General features: G+C 29.3%; 1 protein-coding gene across 1 annotated transcript in view; it reads right to left on the reverse strand.

Moving 5' to 3' along the window:
* Positions 1 to 234: 234 nt before the first annotated feature.
* Positions 235 to 22,545, reverse strand: part of LOC107448720 (cell adhesion molecule Dscam1-like) — a 92,864-nt gene continuing 70,553 nt past the window's right edge. The window contains exons 18-27 of the mRNA XM_043050148.2: positions 21,971 to 22,069; positions 15,687 to 15,872; positions 13,835 to 14,128; positions 12,810 to 12,999; positions 11,220 to 11,244; positions 9,840 to 9,903; positions 9,143 to 9,245; positions 5,599 to 5,711; positions 3,159 to 3,244; positions 235 to 1,244 (exon numbers count right to left, since the gene is read on the reverse strand). Coding sequence (XP_042906082.2) covers positions 3,174 to 3,244; positions 5,599 to 5,711; positions 9,143 to 9,245; positions 9,840 to 9,903; positions 11,220 to 11,244; positions 12,810 to 12,999; positions 13,835 to 14,128; positions 15,687 to 15,872; positions 21,971 to 22,069 — 1,145 coding nt within the window. The 3' untranslated portion in view covers positions 235 to 1,244; positions 3,159 to 3,173. The remainder of the gene's footprint in view (positions 1,245 to 3,158; positions 3,245 to 5,598; positions 5,712 to 9,142; positions 9,246 to 9,839; positions 9,904 to 11,219; positions 11,245 to 12,809; positions 13,000 to 13,834; positions 14,129 to 15,686; positions 15,873 to 21,970; positions 22,070 to 22,545) is intronic.

Genomic DNA, 22,545 nt, shown 5'->3' on the forward strand with positions numbered 1-22,545 from the left:
GGAATAGTTAAACCGTCATTTGTCTAGTCCAGATCTAGCCAAATTGGGTTACTTTCGTTATGCTGTAAGGCTATAAGCCGAAACTGGGAGCCATACAAACTTTTTAGCGACACAGCTTTAACTATAAGGGCATATTTCTTATACATATTTATATTAAAAATAATTCATTTTTAAATAACTAGCATTTTCTGCAAGTGAAGAAAAAAATTGATTCAAAAATTGAATACCAAGATCTTAAAACATCAATATTCTTTTATTGTACACATACGTAAATTTAAGATAAAAGTGTAACATCATCATATGGATTGAAAAGTTTTGTCATTAAACAAGTTTATACAAAGAGGAAGTACAAATCTTTTCTACTAAAAATAGAACCTTTTTGATCATAACTTTTCTTAAAAAAGGAAGCTTTCTAAAATGCGAAGCTTCTTTCCAGACCGAGTGTCAGCTCATTTCAATATTCAGAACAAATTACTTTCATGTTTCAACGTAAATAAAACAATATTCCACGATATCTTCATATATTTCAACAATTTCTTCAACAATTCCACCGTCTAGTGTTTCAACATAAACGCGATACAACAAATTCCGTGATATTTTTATATATTTCAATATTTTTTTCAATAAATCATTTGCTTGGTGTTTCAACACAAATAAAAAGTTCTCTATGATATTTTATATATTTCAACAATTTCGTCAATAGCTCCTGCCTGTTGTATCAACAACAAAAAATCATCCATGTTGTTTTAATGCTTATCAACACTTTCTGAATAATTCCTCCGTCTAGTGTTTCAACATAAACGCGATACAACAAATTCCGCGATATTTTTATACATTTCAACATTTTCTGCAATAAATCATCTGTTAGGTGTTTCAACACAAGCAAAAAGTTCTTTATGATATTTTATATATTTCAACAATTTCGTCAATAGTTCCTGCCTGTTGCTTCAACAAAAAAAAAATCATTCATGTTGTTTTAATGCTTTGAATAATTCCTCCGCCTGATGCTTCAACCTAAAAATAAATACTCCACGATATTTTTATATATTTCAGCACTTCCTTTAATAATTTCTCTCCTTAGCGTTTCAACGTAAATAAAATATTTTACATTGCTTTCATATTTTCAACTCTTTTGAACAGAACAAAATGATGGACCTATGTTGTTAACAAATTGAGCCGTTTTCTTTTCTTGATCAGGCTTTGTATAAGTTTTTCAAGCTCCTGGTGTATAATGCAAGTAATACCTGCAGAATAAATTAAAAAAAGAAGTGAGGTGGTGTTAAGTAAACTATAACATAACTAACATTCAGGCTTATAAAATTATCTCATTGGCCCCCATATATAACTATACTAATTTGTGGCCTTCAAACATAAAGTAATTTTAAAAAAATGATCATAATTATCCAAATATATTTTCAATCTATACTAATTTGCGGAACTTAAGAATAAAATAGTTTAAAAAAATACACATTTTATACTATTAAACGCATTAAATAGAATAATGATTTCGTATAAATTTGGAAAAAGCATTTAAAACAAACTAAAACGCTGTGTCTGAAATAAAATTTTCGTAAGTCTCTTTATTATATTTCTAATTATATAAATGATAAGAAAATCATTAAAAGAGTTACAATTTTTAAGAAAGCACATTTGCTTTCTCCGAATTCCAAAGTTAATAAGTTTCATCCGTTTGAAATCTTAAGTTGGCTATTTTGTCTAATCGTAGAATTTAATTAGTGTTTTTTCTATTTTATATTATTAACTGTAACACTCTATAGAGTGTTTTAAAAGGAACAAAAAATTCGAATTTTAAATACATTGTAGTTTTGAAATTCGCAATGATTAGTTTCAGCGCACATGATCTTCTTTTATAAAGCTCTCAATCACGGTTTGCCACTATTATCGTGTAATCTCGTTTATATAATATCGTTTATATAAGGTAGTTTAATATCTATAGTCTTTGGGAATAGCCAAGACCACTTTTGAGGGTGAAGTTGAGGCAATCAAAGTAGCTTTAACCCATTTAAATGCTCGTTCTTCTCTCTTCGATCAAGCTGTCATCTTCTCGGATTCCCAAGCTGCGATTCTGGCCATTGCCAACTGCTCTCAAGACCCTACCTCTTTGTCCATGGTGAAATGTAGATCTCTAATGACAGAGATGGGGGAAAATATAAAACGATTGCCTTACAATGGATCCCATACCACTGTGGTATCCCCGGCAAGGAAAAAACTGATGCACTGGTCAAAAAAGGTGGCTTTGTTAATCAAGCCCCAAAATAACTTGGTTAGCTATAAGTCAACTTCATTAATGATTAATCATGCACTTAAGACAACACATATATCAATGCTAAAAGAACGGACAAAAGAGAAATCGTGGAGAAATGACATCCTGAATCTCCCCGATAGCCCAAGAAGCAGTGCTGTAGCTGCCTTTCGTCTTGCTGCTAAGCACGATTGCTTATATGCTCATCTTTTCCGTCTTAAAATAGTGGATAATCCTGCCTGCACCCTCTGCCGCAGTGGTGCGACGATGAATGCTGAACATATCCTCAACTGTACAGTTCTCGCAAAGAACTGCATCTACTACCGATACTGGGAGGCCAGAGACCTTTTGTTCAATTTAAATTCTTGATTTAATTTTTGTGTTTTATGTTTTGCTCGTATTTTTGTATTTTGTAAATTTCATCTCTTTTTTGTATTTGTATTTTTCTTTTTTTTTCTGTACGGCGTTAGGATAATGTCTGTATCGCCTACTGCACTGGAAATAAAAAAAAATCTATAGTCTAGATTTGAGTGGTCATGGTTTTGATATCATAATTCTTTCATATCAAATAATCCCCGAAAAATAAATCCAATGCCATTAAATTGGACGGCTGAGTTCAAGATGACCGATTTTAAGCGAACAGCTGTTATACTACTAGAGATAATACTCGCCATGCACTGACTAATTGAGGAAATGGGTTGTTGCTTACAAGACTGTAACCTATCTATACTTTTATGTATATTATCTAAGCATTTAACAAGAAATGTGTTTTTATTGTAAATATATTTGTAGCTCTTATTTGCTTATCATGCAGATCTTTGTTTTTTTTTTCATTTTTATAGTTCTTGTTTGGATATCTTGTAGTAGTTATACTATTTATATTTTTGGTACTTACTTATTGGTTCTGAAATTATGATGGAGCTAACACTCCGTCTTTCCAACGACCCATTTCTTTGCAACGTGGAACTTCATAGGTTTTCCCTGAAAAATTTCGCAAATGTAACACTTCAAACTAAAATCAAAATCTTTAGTATAATTCTAATTACTAAAAATTTTCATGCATTTATTAAATGTGTAATAAAGCTCTAATTTCAAAATACAATAGCATCTAATCTATCGGAGCCGGTTTCATCTGACTACCTTTGCCAATTCTAAAGTGTTTTTTTTTCTTTCCTTTCATGCCTGCTTTTCAATCAAAGTGGTTGGGCGCTGTTAAAGATTTGTCTGAAAAATAGTCTAATAACCATACATTAAATTGTTATTTTACCATATCCTACCCAAATAGTTAAATAGCCATAAAAACATAGTAGTAAAATTGATAACTGTGAAAAAAATTGTTAATTGACTGTTGACTGTTAAACAACTAGAATTTTATCGGCGTTAAGTAAGCCCATTTGAGGAAGCCGCTTAGTTCTTTCCATCTGGTCACATAGCATAGCTGTGAGGACAAATTTCCGGCTCATGGCTTTGTGAACGGGTTCGAATCCCAACATTGACACAACATATGAATTTCATTCCTTCGTATGAAGAGTTTCCAGAGACTCGCACTAATAAAATAGACTCGCTACCTTTGACTAATAAAATACAAAATTTTAATTCGTGACTGGATGCACCAGAGACCTGCTTAATACAAAAAGGTATTGTATTTACTAGTTCTCACGATAGATAATAACATCAAATTAATTAACTAAGGTACATTTCACTGTTCATTTGGCAAAACACAACTCAATTACAACGTAACTCCAATGCTCAGTTAAATTTTATTTTTTACGGTTTAGAAATCATGCAAGTTGCAAATGGTTGCAAAATCGTAAAGGTAAGCAATTTTCCTAACCTTAATCTTTACTGCTATTTTGATGAACAGACTGCTACCGGTTATTTTTCCGTTATTCTAGAAAAAAAAATTAACAGTCTATATTCTTCGATAACCTCAGTGTTAATCGGTTTCGGTTCGATTCTCCGTGATAAAATCAGAAAGTCTGGGTGCTTTTAAAGTCGAAAAAATCTATTTAGTGATCGGTAGCTGGAGTATATTTAATTTTTATTATAGTATATACTCCAATTAATTAATTAATTGAAGTATTACAATTACTATATATACAATTATTATCTAAATTAAATTAAAGACTCTTCTAATATTAATATTCTCTTAAATATTCTCTCCAGACCTCCATTGAAGATCTCAATTAATTGTTTTCCTAATGCAGCCATATAAGAAGTCGTCTCAGAATAGTACTATTTTAGTACTGCATGACGACTAAATACATTTGTCTTTTTTTATTAGAGCAACAAAAAATGCTTTGTTTGTTGGCGAGTCTGTTAGTTATTGTTGTTGAATTTAATCTCACATTCCCTTTTTTTTCTGTGGTAATTCTGTTGATAATAATAATTATGTCTTCCACTTTTGCTATAAGGAAGAGTGTTAGGTTATCTGGACAAATAAATCATGATATTATAGTATGAATAGAGCAGAGGGAAAGCCTTACAAAGCTGTCAAATGAATGCAAATCACTGAAATACGCCATGAAATTCAATGAAATCAGATAAAGGCTTAGGATTAGACGCTGCTTTGAGCATGGTTGTATTATAACGGCTTATTCAAAAAAGCAGACAATCAGGATCAAACAAGGAAAATAGTGGGAGTGGGTCTTGCAATATAATTTAGTTACATTCATATCACAAAAAATATATATTTCATGAACATTTAAAAATTAAATTTAAATGCTACATAACATTATTTTTGATAAAAATGTATTTAAAAACGGTATTACTTCTATAATTCCGGAGATTCGGAAATTTCCAAATCTCCGAGAATCCGGAAATTTTAATCTAATTAAGTAGTTTTGTTTCCAATATTCTAGATTCTAAAGTATAAATGCTAATATGTTATGCATAAATAATGCAGTGTGAATGTTGAATGTTAGTGTTGTAAATGTTGCGGAATGCCAACATTCTAAGGAGATGCCGATAACTAATATTTTGATGACTGCTCCAAAAGTTTCCTGAACAGAATTTTTCATATATATCATTCTCTCTAATGGAATCTATCAGCTTCCATCGTGGTAAAAATCGATAATTTGAAAGTAAGTCCATAATAATGATACATAATGATACATTTGTTTGAGGCAGGGCTACACCAAAAAATATCCACATTTATTGAGTTAATATTTTGTACTGTAGTGTAAATCTTTAACTCTCGATTGAGAAAAACACAACTTTGACTTTAATGTATATGTTTTAAACTTTGAATAAAATAATTATAGTTTTATTCGTAATCCTAAATAATTTAAAATAATTTAATTATTGACTTTATTTGCGTATTGATTATCACTCACATAGTCGATCACACTCAGTTTCAGACTCTCTCGCTTCTTCTCTTAAAATGACATCATCAGCTGAGTGCAGAGAAAATATCAAATCATCATTATCGGACTCTGTGCTGGAATTTCTACAAACAAAATAATTTTCTCATTATATTTAAGTTATCAAATCTTCCAGAAATTTTCGCAAAAAGTAAACTGACATGGGATATTTTAAAATCAAGCGCTGCTTTCTAATAAAAGTCACTACTAAAGATAGGGGTGCTGATTTTTATTAAAAACATTTTTAAAAAAATATACAAAAAAAAAGTTTAGTTGATGGAGAAATGTAGACGCAAAGTTGCAACAGATTGGCAAGATCATTAATTTATCTCTCTTTCCATGTGTTTTCTTTTAATTTCCTTCTTCAGAATCTTTTAATTGCAACATTTCACCCTTATTTTTTATTGCCGAATTTGTTTCGCATCTTAGTTGAACTTGTAATTTAGCAGATTTTGTTTTTCATTTTAATCCTCGACGCTAACTGCTAATTAAACCAAATCAGCTGTTTTTCTTTTCCTTCAATTATACGGAAATGTAATGCTATTTTCTACTTGCCATCAATATAATTTTATTTTTATAATAATATGTATTCTGCAGTTTTTATCCTTTCTGTTTGAATGTATTATTTAATGCTTTAATATCTCTATCTACAGATTGAACAAATCAACTTAACTGGAAATGCTGGCTTAGTTCTGTTTATCGAAACATCGACTCGCATTTTAATTCGTAATGCATGATCATTTCGTAAATTGACAATGCGCTAATAAAGGAAAATCTTGGAATCTAAATTTTTTTTTCTGTACAACGCAAATAGTTCTTGAATTGCGAAATTTTTATCCCTGAATGACTCACTCCTCCCGGAAGAATGTTAAGATGCTAGGGGATCATCGAATGACTCCAGATGCTTAGTACTTCGGTTAATACGCTGCTAAATACGTTAAATTCTTTTCTTAGAAATATAACATCCTTGGATCTTAGACGTTAAATATTTATTGTGTAACTATTTGAAGCCTTTTACCACTCCTTTTGTGATAAAATTTTAAAGTGCATGATAATATTTACTAATCTAATAAATAATATCTAATAAACAAATAATAATAATTACTAATCAAATAAATAATTTTAATCTAATAAATAATAATATATAAATTATTGTATTATACTTGATATGCTTGTTTTAATGCGCACATGAATGTTTATAGTGATTTTTATCATGTTTTCTTGGAGAAATTTGATATACAAAGACATTTTATGCAGAAATTACCACGTAAACAATTAGGAATTACTTTAATTGAGAGTGATAAATAATGCACTCAACTTGGCTGACGCAAGAAGCAAAATGTGCAGGGTCACTGAAACTGAGGGACATTCTATGACCCCCAGTAACTAATAAAAACTTCTATTGAGAAAGCAAAAATACCCGCAAATACTTTCTAAATATTCACAAAAGGCATATACAGATGGAAACTACTGCTACTAATAAAAAAGGATGAACAGGGGTCTAGAATGTTTTTAGAATCAGAACATATAGAATGTATGGGGTCATGAAATGACCCTCGCGTGTCCTCCCAGATGAATGAAGATTTGTCTGAAAACTCCTCTGGTTGATAAAAAAAACATACGCAAATGATTTGATATTACAGAAATATAGCATAAAAAGTGTGTAGCGATAGCCAAAATAACGAAAAAGATGCAATTTCTTTCATCAATCCCATTATTTAAGGCTTTAACATGGCTTTTCGAATCCAAGGAAAATAGAAAGGACAAGGGAAATTAAAAAGTCACAGTTTATGCTCCTTACACTTGAAACAAAGCTATAATTTTATTTTGTGTTACATTTACCATATAACAATAAAGAATTATCTGGACTTTAGAGCAGGCAAATACGCTCTATAACAAAAAAATCGACGCACAAAGAAGGAGTTGTCCGATTAAAACGAAAATTGGTGGATAGGAAGACTATATACAGAATAGTAAATGATTGAAATTTCGGAGCATGTGAATAATTTATTGCAGAGTTACAGTAACAAGTTCAATAAGGTGATTACCCGCCTCTAGCCTGGATTCAAGCTGCCACACGGTGTGGCATAGACCGATAAAGATCCCGGATGGTCTCTTGCGGTATTTCCTGCCAAATTCGATCCAATTGTCGAACGATTTCATCAACATTCCGTGCCAGATGCAATCGCCTTCCCATCATATCCCAGACATGCTCGATGGGAGAGAGATCTGGTGATCTGGCAGGCCAAGGAAGAGTTTGGTAAGCTTGCAGACAGTTCATAGCAACACGTGCCGTATGTGGTCTGGCATTGTCCTCCAGAAAAATGAGCCCAGGGCTCTGCAAAAGGAACGGTAGCAAAACAGGTCTTAGGATGTCGTCGACGTACCGCTGTTTAGTAAGTGTACCTCTAATGACAACCAAAGGGGTTCGGCTGTCAATGGAAATGGCACCCCAGACCATAATGCCTTGTTGAGGGCCGTGTGGCGTGCAATAGTGAAGGCAGAATTCCCCCTCTGCCCTCTGCGTCTCCAAGCACGTCTTCGATGATCGTCAGCACGCAGTTGGAAGCGGAATTCGTCGCTAAGGACTATACGTCCGCAGTTGGCAAAATTCCAGGCATATCTGTTCAAAACATACATGCATACGAAATTTCAAAGCAATCGGATGATTGCTTCTTGGTGCGTCGATTTTTTCGTTATAGAGTGTAATTTAAATATTTTAGAAGTTAATAACCTTTTTTTAAATAGACAATTCGAATACATTTTCCCACCTTCATGAGAGTTATCAAAATCACTGTACTCATCTTAGTTTTTGCAAATTATTATGAGCATAGATAATGCAGATTTGGAGTAAGATTTTGAATATTAAAAAAATTAGACTACAAACGCTATTCATTTTCACGCAACTGTGGCTTTTATCCATATAGACGTTTTGCACTATTTTTATATTAAGCATAGATAGCACCCTGAGCAACTGTTGCAAACTCACAGCAGTTACAATAATAGCACAGTTTTGAGAAAAAGTCTCATTTCATGTGACTACGGAGCCCTCGAAAAATAACCATTGAAGGCGTTTTTTGAAAGTAAAAGTTATTTACAGTAAAAAAATAGTATTTTTGGTCAATGGAACTTTTTTTCTCTAAATATCAAAACAATCGAATAAATAAATTTGTTAGATAATCGTTATAGTCCTTCCAAAAGAAAGTTAAACTCTGGAAATCTATTTTCAGTTTTCTTTTACAAGGGAATTCGTATTTCCAAATTCATAAATATAATATTGTTGCCCTTAGGAGATACATGATATAATAAAATATGTAAGTTAACTGACCTTCATAAATCATAAATTTTAATAAGTTAGATTTTAAATTTGAACAAGCGAGAATTTTTGCAAAAAATTGATATTTTTTCCAATTTTTTTTCCTTCTAAAAATTTAAAGTTGTTAATTTAATAGTAATTGCAAAGAGTAACGAACAGTAAGTAATAGTAACTAATAGTAACGAGAAGCTATTGACTTACCCATCTCCGGAACCTCTCCATAATTTTTCTCCATCCATTATAAACCTCCCTCTGTCAGGTACCTCATAAATTGCTAGCTCTCTATGCGTTCGTAGTTCTAACTCTACACAACAAAGAATAAACATGATCAATGACAATTAAAATACGAATCCTTAGAACTATTAAAATTCTTAAGTATCATTGAGCATTATACGACGAACAGGAATTGTAGAAGGGTTAAAAAATCTTTATTCCTTTTTATTTTATATGCATTAACTTACGAAATCAGTTTACCATACTTTAAACCATTATCTGTTAAGTAAGTAGCTTATTACCAAGCAACCATAACAATAAGTTATACTAAATCTAATCATTATCGAGATAAAATAAGAGTTGTACTCTTATCTTATCAGTAAAAAACCTATTTTCTAACATCCATATAATTTAGTTACATTAAATCTTATCATTGTCGATAAATTAATATAAATTATGTGAAGTTCTGGGTAGTTAACTTGCATTTTTAAATCTCAAAAGACTATGCATCTATAAATCTATAGAGCAGATAAAAATTTTAACTTGTTGATAAACAGTTGCTTACTTTTAGCCTCACTTTATCACTATTTCTTTTATCGTCACTTTAAGTACTAAATATGTTATTTTCAATGCTTAGGAGTTTAATAAAGTTAAATAATTATTAAAAGAAATCACACATTCTTACCTGCGTGCTCATACGTTGAGAGATATATTGCTGGCGTTGTATAGATACATTCTTCTTTTTCTGCCTAAAATTAAGCCATAAAATGAGACTATACCAAACACTATGTAGTTTTAATAATATAATTAATGCAGTTCAAATAAAGAAATCTAAGAAATATCACTACCAATAAGAAAAAACTTCATATTTATGAAAGCAATTAGCATGCAAGCAAGTACTTATATTGCCTGATTTTAACACAATTGGGCATGAGTAATTAATTTGCACAGCTAATTCATATCGATTTATTACTCCTAATATTTAACTCCATAGCCTTATAATTTTGAAACCACTGCAAAAGAAAATGTAATTACCGGATCCAACATTGAGGAACTTTTGACTTCAGAGCAATATTTATAGTGAAATCCATTTAGGATTTGTGAAACATGCATTAGTCAAAGTATCAACCGATGGTTAGCACAACGATAAGGGAGCTTTAACCCATGATCTGATGAGTTCCGAGGTCGACCAATCTTAAAGCATTTTGCAAATCACCGATTAATGATAAAATATATGCTAAATAAGCAGATAGTATCTTATAATTACATTGAACACTGTAAACATTTAACTGCACAGTTGCTAACATCTTCTGTTTTACGAAAGGGTAAGTTTGAAAAAAAAAACAATTTTTCTTCCATACGCTGTTTCTGTTTCTGCGTATCGAGCCACTGGCTTATTATGCACAGAAAATGCAGAAAAAATGTGACAGTTAAAAAATAACTTGCTCAAACAATAAAAAATTGTTACAGAAAACTGTGCAATGTAAAATATTTTTGGCTACTTTTTAATTTGTTTAAAATAATAAAAGAAAAATTTGAAAATAATTCTACAGTTATTTTTTTTCTCTTTCAAAAGCAAAACTTTTCGGAGTATTTTGAGGCATTCCGAATTCTTAAAACTATATGTTCCATATGTCCCATTCTTAAAGCGTTATGTCTCAAAGAAGTTTTCAGTTACAGATTATTTTACAACAAGAATTTAGAAGACAAATAACGAAATCTAATAAAAAAATTTGTTTTTACTTTTTATAAATTTTTTACGATAATAAAAATAGTAAAATTATGAAAGAAAACATAATCCACAGTCACGTTTTGATTGTTTCAGCTAAGTTCTTAGTTTATATTAAATGGCATGTAAGGATAACTTACATATTACGNGAACAGTTCACATGTGCCCCTACATAGTATTAAGATTATTATTCTCATGATATTATCAGTTTAAAAAATATGTATGCATTTAAAATTGTCATTATTTAATTTTCCATAATTAATTTATTAATTTTTCCTTTAAAAAAGTTTTGTTTTATTAAATGGTTGATCGCGCATCACGCATATTAACTGATACACCTGAGAAAATAGAATTGCTAAAGCTGCAAATGAAAAGATAGAAAAAAAGAAAAAAAAGCATGAAAGAGTATTAGAGAAGAAAGAAAAAGGCCCATTACAACACCCGTGGAACATGAAGTTGCGAAAAACCCAATTACGGAAAAATTATTGTACAGCTAAAAAATTATTTTTTTATTGACAGTACTGTTGTACAATTTAAATTCACATAGTAAGCTACAACCACCTCAGTATAATGCATATCTATATCTGTTATATTAAAGATTTTTTTTCTTTGAAATATGATGATTGCTTTGTGTTTTTAATCTTGTTCATATGTGCCCCAGGCCTGTTCACATGTGCCCCCAATAGGGGCACATGTGAACAGGCCTCCATTGATTAATGATTTTCTCCATTGATTAATGATGAACACTACTGCTATTTGTTGCCATAAACTTAGATTATGAGAATTATTTATTTGAAAATATTTCAATAAAAAAAATCTAAAAAAAAGATTTATTTCACTTTTTTAGTTTCTAAAAAAATAATTTTCCTCTTTCTTATGCACAGCATTCAACTCAAACAATCATAATACCTAATGTTTTATTTAATTTAAAATAATTGAAATAAGTTATTGATTTTGAACAATGTGTAGTTTAATTTATTTAATTTTTTCACCAAAAAAATTTTATAATAATGAAGAATATTTCATTGAGAACAGTAAAATTTAAATCTATAATAAATAATAATTTTCAATTTCAGGAATTATCAAATATGCTTCATTAAGCTCTTTTATGGGATCTCTAAAAGGTGAACAATATTCCTGATAAAATAATACAGCAGGTAATTAGAACAATTAAGCAGTTTTTATCATCATTAACTTTTTACTTTGCTTTAAGGGAACAGCATTTTGCTTATTAATTCTGTTTTTATTTTTTTTTTCAAAAAAGGATTATATGAAAAAAAATTTGAAATATTTTATTGTATTTTTGCAAGGGAAATTACTATACTATGAGTTAATGACAATTTTAGCTAGAAAAAGAAACATCATTTGGCAAATAAAATTAAAATATTCGGGTTTTGGTATGGAAAATTTTTCGTTCACATGGTAGAAATCATAGTTCTTATTACAACGTATTCAGTTAAAAATGCAAAACTTTAAAGCAAATTTTATCGATCGTTTCTATGCCGAGCTCAAAGTAACATTATAAATTGACAGAAATTTGCCAAACTTAACAATTTTTATCATATATGATAAAGCACTATTGTATTGTTTATTTCATTAAAATCCTTACGAAAACTCTTTGGTGAAAATTAAAGAAATTTTCGGTATTCCCATAGAACCAGAAGCACGGCAACGTTTAGCATACCGTGGTAATTTTGACCATACTCTTCTTTCCTCAGTGTTACAACTTCATTTTTGAATTTACGAAACGCTTGTTTTGGTGTAAAAAATAAATAGGATGTTATGCCTCATATATGCTTCAAAAATCTGAAATTTCTATGAAAATAATATAGGAAACCATAATTCTTCTTTTGCTTGTAATCCATACAATATTTTATCTTCATTTGCTCATTGAATTTTTTTTTGAATTAAAACATTGAAATTAACGATCGTATGCTATAATTACCATCTGGTGTTCGCGGTCTACATCCGGGTGTTCTTCTTTTGGTGCCTACACAAACAACGCAGATCACTAATATCAAAACAATCACAGAACTCACTACAGGTACAGTGATAGTGAGGTGACGGTAAAATGAACCTGTTGCATCACTTATCTCAGATGGACGTGGCGGATATTCTAAAGGATAGACATAATTCAGGATTTTAAGAAAAACTAAATGAAGGATTTGTATTAATTAGAAACTTTCTAAATTTAAATAATTACATTATACGCGAAAATTATGTGATCACTATGCTTACTCCCAGATAGCAAGAATTATTTTCATTTTTATGTATTTTCATTTTAATTTGATTGGCACACCAAAGTTGACTAATTTACCTTATTTTAAGCTTAGTTGAAATATTAGTAAAAAAAGCTTATTTCTTTAAAAAATTAATAAGAACATGGAAAAAGAATCTCATTTTTTTTAGCTTTTATTGAAAATTTACTTATTTATTTACTTATTTGGCTTTTTTCATTCTAGCCAGGCTTTTGTCCAGGCTCTAAATTACAACATTTTGTTTGACGATCAGGCTAATCTTCCCTTTTCACAGCTTTAACAGTTACAGAAACTTTCACAGTTTAAAAAAAGATATTAAAAAGTCCTTGTTTCAGTGATGGTCATAAAATCTAAAACAAACCTTGAGAAGATGACTTTATCCTCTGTTTGAAAACGCAGTCTTCTCTTGACTTGTGAATCATCCTCGATTTCAAGAGGTAACTCTAATCTTGTTTTGTAAAGGCAGATTTAATCTTAATAGACAAGGGTTGTTTATGCCAGCTTAGTGAGAAGCATAGAAGTAGCATAGTTAAGTTTAGCATTACTTCAAGCTTGCATGGTTTATTTGCTGAACATTTATAAACTATGACATGCTTTGTGATAAACGTTGTCTCTGGCATTAAAATTAAATGAACATTGCTTTCTGGGTAGTAATTAAATAATTCTCGATTAAAAAAGGCTTAAAACACTCACCTCCTGTTGATGTCAGTGTTGCAAAAACGTATTCAGCATCCGTTGATCCTGCATCATTTCTGGAAGTCATTAAGAGAGAATACCATGTACCAGGTATTAAATCTGTTATTGTTACTGTCTGTTGCTCAGGTACAATGTTATTGCTGACTAATGTCCATTCATTGTGTCCACTGACTTTGTATTGGATAACATAAAATCTGATTGGGCATCCGCCATTATGCCAGCTGTTGAGATTGATTGTGATTGTACTTGAATTAACAGAGATCAGCAATCTCTTATCTGGTGCTAAGGGGGCTGAAACAGAAAATATTAATGATGTTTAACTATCGTTTAAAAACATTGTTTCAGCATAGATAATGTACTTTCCGTCGACACGCATATTTTAATTATATGCTTAATTTTCAGTTGCTTAATTTTCAGTTGCTAAGTCCAAAATATATCCTAATCCCTAAAATATAAAAGATATTATGAAACTGTACACAATTATTTATTCTAATAAAATATTGATCGTTTTTTAATTTACTTAAAAAATTTAAGTTAGTATTCATTTTCAAAGACTTGGGAAATTTATTTTAACATAAACAGCTTTACAAACTAGTAAATTTATTGTACGGCTCTTTCTTGCATATTTTTTACTAAACCATAAACACGACAATTCTTTTTTTTTTTTTATTTTGGAAAAAAGGCAGCATATTCTTTGGAAAGGATCGGTATGCGTGTTGATTGAAACAATGACATGATAAAAATAAATTTTCCAGCATATAGAGGAAGTGCATACTTTATATAATGATTGAATTTATTAACTTAGGTATTTTTGTACAATTAGCTTTCAAAAAGACCTACAGAATAAACACTTCAAGTAGCAAACAAGTAACTAATATTTGAAGGAAAGGAAAAAAATATTGGTATTAAACCGTTTAAAAGTGTCCATAAGTTTATTTATTCATTTCAGTAATTTAAAATTTTCGTTTCTTTTAATCCCTAAATTATAGGAATTGTATAATTGTTAATTTATCTATAACACTATCTATATCAAATTTATATTAAAATGACCATTAAACTATTACAAATATTTCTGAAATATCTCAAATTAAAAAAACTTTTTTTGGAGAAAATCGCTTAAAAAATCATATTTAGTGCACCTAAAAAATTAAATTAAATTAAAAATGGAAAGCAAAAAATAACTTTTGATGTAATGATCGGATCTTTAGGTTTTAGGAGTCACTCTTAATGGTTCAAAGCGTGAGGATCGATTCAATCAATAGATCAAAATCATTCAGGGTGGTTCGTGTTTTTGGCGCACTGTGCATAAAAATAAATGCATCCCAAAACTATTTTCTTACCAATTTAAAGAAAAATTTGCTGCATTATTTTTTTAGCAATATCTATGTTGCTGTATAGCATTTTGGTAATAAATCTGAAAACCATAAACATAATTTGTGAGATTATGAACTTCTAAATTTAATGAAATATTTTGTACATTTGATTAACTCCAATTTCTAGTTCTCGCCTAGTTGATGTGGTGGGTTTAATATTTGTCGCAGAGTCACAAGACTGTCGTTCGCGTGACAGTATGTCCATTTTCAAATCATGTCTTAGTGGGTTGGGGTCAATTATAATTTACTATTGCTGGTGATCGCAGAGAGGGAAGTATCCATACAGGTTTGTGTAGTTGAAAAGCACGGTGCGGAGGCTTGGTTATTATCACCATAATCTTCACTTCAATCATAAATTTTGTAACTTAGTGTAAGCAGTTACCATTATTATCTTAAAATCATTAATAAGGTTGAAACTCAAACTCACTAATAGGGAGAAAAAATAAGGAAACGAATTTAGTTGACAAAGTACCTACCGCTTCCAGTTGTTTTAGTCGATATTGTTTCACTGCTGTTTCCCTTTCCAGCACTGTTTGTGGCTACCAAAAAGCAGTAATATTTCGTTCCACACAGTAAGTCGTGCAATGTATATAGGGTCTTTTTACCAGGAATATGAGTTTCTTGCCAATCAGCTCCATCAGCTTTGTAATATAAGACAAACCCTGAAAAATTATTAAATTACTTAATCACACTATTCAATTTATAGCACAAAAATGGTTCACATTTATCTCTACAGACTAAACTATAAACTTTAAACTGTAATTTGCAAATCTGTAATCTTTAAACTGCAAACTATAAACTGTAATCTGTATAGATTTCACTTTATTTATTTAAATTTCTGAGAATACACACTAAAAGTAAAACTACCAAAGTATACAGAAGGATAAATATAAAATCTGACGAAGTATTATCTATGTCAAATATTTACAGACTTTGCTTGTTTAATACAGCTTATTTTGTCTAATCAATCCATGCTCCTAATTTATCTGCTTATATAATTCCTCTGCCTATCTTACCTGATTTTGACGTTTTAATCATTTTTCAACTGTGATAAATACTCATGATGATTCGCCAGATCCTTATCATATTTTGTCCTTCAAATATCATTTTAATATTAAAAATATCATTGCTTTTCACTTCTATTTTGGTATATTTACTATTGGCAATGATAATAAAACATTATTTATAGTAACAGAACTGATGTATTAAATACTGGAGGACCAGAAAAATAAACGTTTTGGGGTTGATTCGAAATATAAATTAGTGTAAAACGGAAATAGAAATGTGTAATTTACTTAGTTTGAATAAGACGTGAAATTAATTCCTCTCAAATTTTAGAATTATCTACAAAGGCGTTTTTAATTTATATAGAAAATAAAGATATAAAATTTTATTTTCAAAGCAATAACCATCTGCAACAGCCATGTGATGGAGACACCCGTGCAAATATTTCAGTTAGAATGGTTTCGCACGCAGTAGAAAATATTATTCCTAGTTTTTCTCTGATAGCAGAGCTATCTATTGAATAAACTTATAACTTATTTTGAAACTTGTTATGAAGTACAGTTCGGATAAAATAAAGTACACCATTTTTGAAACAGAACAAAGGAAAGTATACGGTTTTCAGTTAATTGATTTTTAAAAACGTCCGTTAATTTTAGGAGACCTAGCATTTCAATGTTGCCCGCAAAAGCAAATATTTCTACATTGTTGCAAATATTGATGCAAGCAAAGCAAAGTAAATATGACACAGTTTTTTTGTACTATAGTAGTTTGTAATGTCTAGGATAAATCTTCTTCGCATGTAACTACTTACAATGTGATTTCTTTTATATATAAAAATTGCTTAATTTACTCCAAACTAAAGTTTCGAAATTTATTTAAACTACTAATGATAAGGTACAATACAAATAAAATGTTAAAATAAACAAGTTTCTGAATTTCTGAATTGTTATAGAAATATGCGGAAAAGATTTAGGTAGAAAATTAAAAAAAGACTAGATTTATTAGGTTAGATTAGATTAGGTAGATTTTAAAAATGTGAGAAACATAATTTTACTTTTATATTTTAATACCCTTTGTTGAAGTAATTATGAAATGATAACTCTTGTAGTGTAAATTGAAATAACTGAAAATTGTTTTGTTTTTAATAAAATCTAAAACTTTCAGGCCTCAGCAAATATTTTATAATGCATAAATAATTATTGTACATTAAACTCTTTAAAATATGTATTATTCTTTTTTTTATACAGCTCCGAAATTTTAAATTTAAAATCATATATTTTTATTTAAAATTAATTTAAAAGTGCTTAGAATCGCTTTTTAATTGAAAATATATTTTACAGTTGGAAATTAATAATTAAACATTTCTATGTTCCTTAAATATTTTTATTTATTTAAGCTTTAAAACTCATATTTGATATGTTTGAAATTTTTATCTTGGCTTTCAAACGCATACTTATATTTATTAATAACTAAAAAGTAAATTTATTTTGTAAAGAAAATATATACTCCATAAACTAAATTTAAATTTGAATAAGTGCGGCTTTTATTCTCTTATTCATAAAATACCTCGAGTTTCAACATAAAAAAAGAAATTGCACAAAACAGGAATTATTTATAAAGAACGTTTCGCATTAAATTAAATCGTATTCAGCTGAATAAAAGTAATTTCATATTAGAATATAAAATGCTCCAAAGGAAAATTGATGTACCTCACAGATGTTTTATCCAAAATACAGAATTAGAATAATAAATATAATTCTAAAAGACCCCGTTCCAGCTAGAGAAACTGCACTTAAACAAAAATAGAACACAGAATGTTGAAGTATAAGAGAATTAGTTCCAAAGCCACTGACATTTTTTAAATAAAATCATACTGTTTCTGCTTCAATAATTTTTGATGCATGGTTATAATGTTTCATTCTGAAACTCAATTTAGGGAAATGTTGAAATATTCTTTCCTTGTTTCTAGAGGAAGAAAATTAAATGAATTCATTTCTTTTTTGAAACTCACGCAAATTTACATCATTTCTCTCAACATAAGATCATTAAGAGTGCGACTTTCTTTTGCAGCAAACTTAGTTTTGCTGAAAATGCATATTTGCTTTTACGTAACATTTTACTCAACTTTTAATATTAAATGATATTTTTTTATGTTTTGTTTTTGAATAGTTTTAAAAGAGTTAGGCTCTTTGAAATTTCGCAACGGGTTAAAATATGACTTTATTTTAGGGCCCGTAAAAACTTATGTTCTGCTATAAAGAGCACAGGGTTGTCATAAAAATTCTCCTATTCGTTTTAACAATCAAAATGAAATTTCAGATAATTTTATTTGAATGCTAGTGCTCGAAATTACAGTTATCATAAAAAAAGTATGAAATTGTTGAAAGATGAAAGTTCTCTTTTCTTATAAACAAGTAATTTTCACTGAAAATAAATGCACTGAGAAAAATATTATGATCAAAACTAGCAGAAAACGGTAAAATTTATCATTTTTCTGACTTTATGGAAATATAAAAATAATCGGTAATTTTTAGCGAAGTGCATTGGCAGTCATTTTTGTAAAGCTAACAATAAAATATAATTTTAGAATAGGGGATAAAAACTGGTCAATGTGGTTGAATCTAGAAAGTTTTATCATAACACCTCAGAGTACAGCATAAAATCCATTTATCCGGTTAAGTTTTTACTTCAGTTATATTTTTCTTACAAAATGTGTGGTAATAAGAACTTTAATTTTAAAAACCAGAATTCCCGGTAAACCTTTATAAACTGATAAAATGTCCAAATATATTTTTTAAATACTGTATATTTTAGTTTTATCAACCAGAATTATGGATTTTCATACCAGAATTGTTATTACTATGCAGTACGGTAAGTCTTTCCAGAATTTTTTCTACGTGTAAAATGGGATTTTAAGGATATTTGCTGCAACAAACGATGAAAAAAACGCTGCAACAAACGATGAAAAGTGATTTCAATTTTCAACTTACACTCTTCATTTTTGTCTGGATATGTGTACACCAAAATGAACAAAACGTATAGTATGATTTTATTGTAAGGAACACGTTTCGATGATTAAAAAGTAGCCTTTGTTTCTTGAAAATTGAGTTTTACTCACAGTAACCGAGAGATCTCAGTAGTTTTACTTAATTATGTTTTCGAATGCATTTAATAAAAGGACATTTTTTGTCTTGATTGGTCAAGCTCTAAGTTCACCCGAGGCCGATGCACAGAGTTTTTTTTTTTTTACATTTCCCAGTATGTTATTTACAATTGTAATAACTCTGTTATTATTTTTCTTAAGCTTTTTCCGTTATCTATTTAAAATAATCTGTCTGAAATATTAACGTATAATAAAATAAGAAATTTGTCGCTAGGGAATTTTGAATGCTGGTTACAGAAATCTGTGAAATTTACTAATATTCGTTAGCTTATGAACGTATCAATAGAAATCATCATCACTTCAAAATATTTTTCACTCATTTTTACTCATGTTTGATACTTTTTATTTGTTTTTACATTTAAATTAATTAATGTAGTTGTTACCATTGACCTGATGAATTCATAATTTTTAATTATTATTATTTTTTTTTCATATTTACTTTTTTTGTAGTTTAAGATTTACTTTTAAACAAAATGTTCCAACTTTATGATTCTTGTCAGTGATAGATTGGTTGGTTGAGCATTGGACAAATGCATATACTATTGCGACTGATGCAAGTTAAATCTGCTGGGGTCTCCAAGTCCTCTAAATACGTATAACAAATCAATACTTTTGGAAGTCCTGGATGGAAGATTTATCGTACTCTGGTGCAGGTTAAAATTACGGATGGACGGATGGTGTGTAAATGTGGGCTGGGACGAATGTGTGTGGTAGGAATCAGATTTTTAGCCATAGATGGCGCCACTTAAGAAAAAGAAGAAATGCACCTGCCTGCGTTAAAATAGGCTTGTCAGTATTGACAAATGGCATAAGACAACAACAATGACATGATTCTTTTAATTCAAATCTTTTCTTTGCTCAAAATTAAAAAAAGAAAAAACGAATTGCATAAGAAAACTTTGTTACGAAACGAGCTAAAATTATCTCGGGAATAAAAAATAAACAAATAAATAAAGTAAAACGGATCAGCATTTTTTCCGAAAAAAAATCCTTCCTAAAAGTAAATAATTACATCAAATCATAAGAAATCCACTTCCAAATTTCATTCTGTTCAGGTCTAATTAACTAATTTTTCAAGAAGTATCTGTTGTTACAAGAAAATCTATTTTTTTTCTTCTTAACTACACAAAAATGTAATTCATCTCATTTTAAAATTTTAGTCTTTATTTCATTAAAAAAGTTCTCATTCAGGAAACTTCATTTCGAATAGTTAAATTTATAAATCATTATTACTTAGAAAACAATGCATATATATTAAGAAGGTTTTAATACATGGTTAAAAAATTATGCTTCCCAAATTTGAACTTTAAAATAAGTAACAGTAGGATATAGTATGTTCAGACAAATTTACATTACAACGCAATTAGAGTGTTATTCGTCTGTAATAACTTTTGATATATTAAGGAAACAATACATTGTTTAGATCACCCCGAAAATTCAAAAATAAGTTAATGAAATATTTGTATATGTAAGTTTTCCGGATGCCCAACTATTTAAAAGTTGAACTATCTTTTGCATAGTTCTTAAAAGTCAAAATATTTGCATACTTGGAAAGTTTTGAACTAATTATCAGTGAAAGCCATCAGAAATTATAAATTTTTTAAAATTAATTTTCGAATTTTTGAAGGAAACGTTTGCAACAAAATATTAAGTTGACTGATTAAAATATTGAAGTCTCAACTTTTTATAAGTTGTGGTTAAAATAGTTTATTCGCCTTCCTGAAATGCCAAGGAAAGCTTAAAAATATTTCGATTCCTAACAAATTGTACCGTTTTCTGAGATTTACATCAAAGAAAAGTTTAGAAAGTAACACGACTCTCAATTTTGAGCATTCAGAAATATTTGAAGAGTATTTCGTATTTCTGTGGAAAAAAACTCTATTTTTGATGAGTTTCTCTGTTATTTGAGGAAACTGATTTCTAACTTGTATGTCATTCCATTGCTTTCTTGAAGTTAATGTAGTTTCCTGTCTGTTTGGCTCAGCTTCTTAGGCAAATATTTTTTTGAACAATCACTGCAGTGACATCCGAGAAAAGGTGACTAATTTTACATCTTTAGATCTACGATGATATCACCACTGATGATATAACAATTTCAATTTTCAAAATGTATTATAGCAATCTGTGCAATTTTGTTTCTGATGCTACTTCGGTCACTTCGTGATTTAGAACCATTAGTTATTCGATTCTTCACTTTTATGAAAGGTGTAAATTAAATTTTTTTTTTTATCATTTCGTTTCAATTCTATCAGTGGCGTAATTAAAGGGGTTTAAGCTGTTGCTGAATTCATCAACTCACACGATTATATCTCATGATTTTATCTTTTATTTTCCGGATTTTTTAAACAATTATAAAATTCTTTGTCCTTTTTTCGGAATTTTTTTTTACCTCCAATTTTTGTTACTTTTATTTTCATTATTATTTTTCTCTTTTTCCCCCCTTTTTCCCCCATTTCTCGTTTTCTCTACATTTTGAACTTATATATAAATATATATATAAACATATTTCTGAAATATTAAAGTAGAATTCCATGTTTAACACATTAATTATTTTAGTTTTTTCGTTACTCAGATATACTATTTAAAGTGTACCTGTTACTGGAGCATTTGGAAGACTTCTGTGTTCCCAATTAATTTTGATGGAATTATACGTTGTATAATAGCTTGTTATTGTAGGTGGTAAAGGTTTATCTGCAAAAAAAATGCAGACATCATTTGCAATATATCAAATAAGAAAGAAATGACGCATCAATATATTTGATTTATTTGGTACCAAATCTTGATAATAGTACATTTTACTTTTAAAATTTACTTCGTTTTCTAAAATTACTAAGCCTATTTTTTCTAATCTTCAATCTTCTTAACAAAGCTAAGTTAGGTTTCATAAAACTATATTCCTGCAAAATATGTTTCTTTTTAGAATAAAGTATCTAAGACAAGTCTACTTTTTCAAATAAATTATTTTTATAAATTTTTTTAGTAAATGTTTTTGTAAAATATCGCTGCTCATAACGAAAAAAAATATTAATGCTGTCATGATAAAAAAAACACGGAATTTATTTTTTTATCAATTACGTTGAAATTATTTAGATAATTTTCATGCATTAATCAATAAAACTGAGGTTGAAATACATAAATTTTATTTCTTTTTTTAAAATTTTAAATGT

The sequence above is a fragment of the Parasteatoda tepidariorum genome, chromosome 8 (genome assembly GCF_043381705.1).
Source record: "Parasteatoda tepidariorum isolate YZ-2023 chromosome 8, CAS_Ptep_4.0, whole genome shotgun sequence".
In the NCBI taxonomy this organism is placed as follows: Eukaryota; Metazoa; Arthropoda; class Arachnida; order Araneae; family Theridiidae; genus Parasteatoda; species Parasteatoda tepidariorum.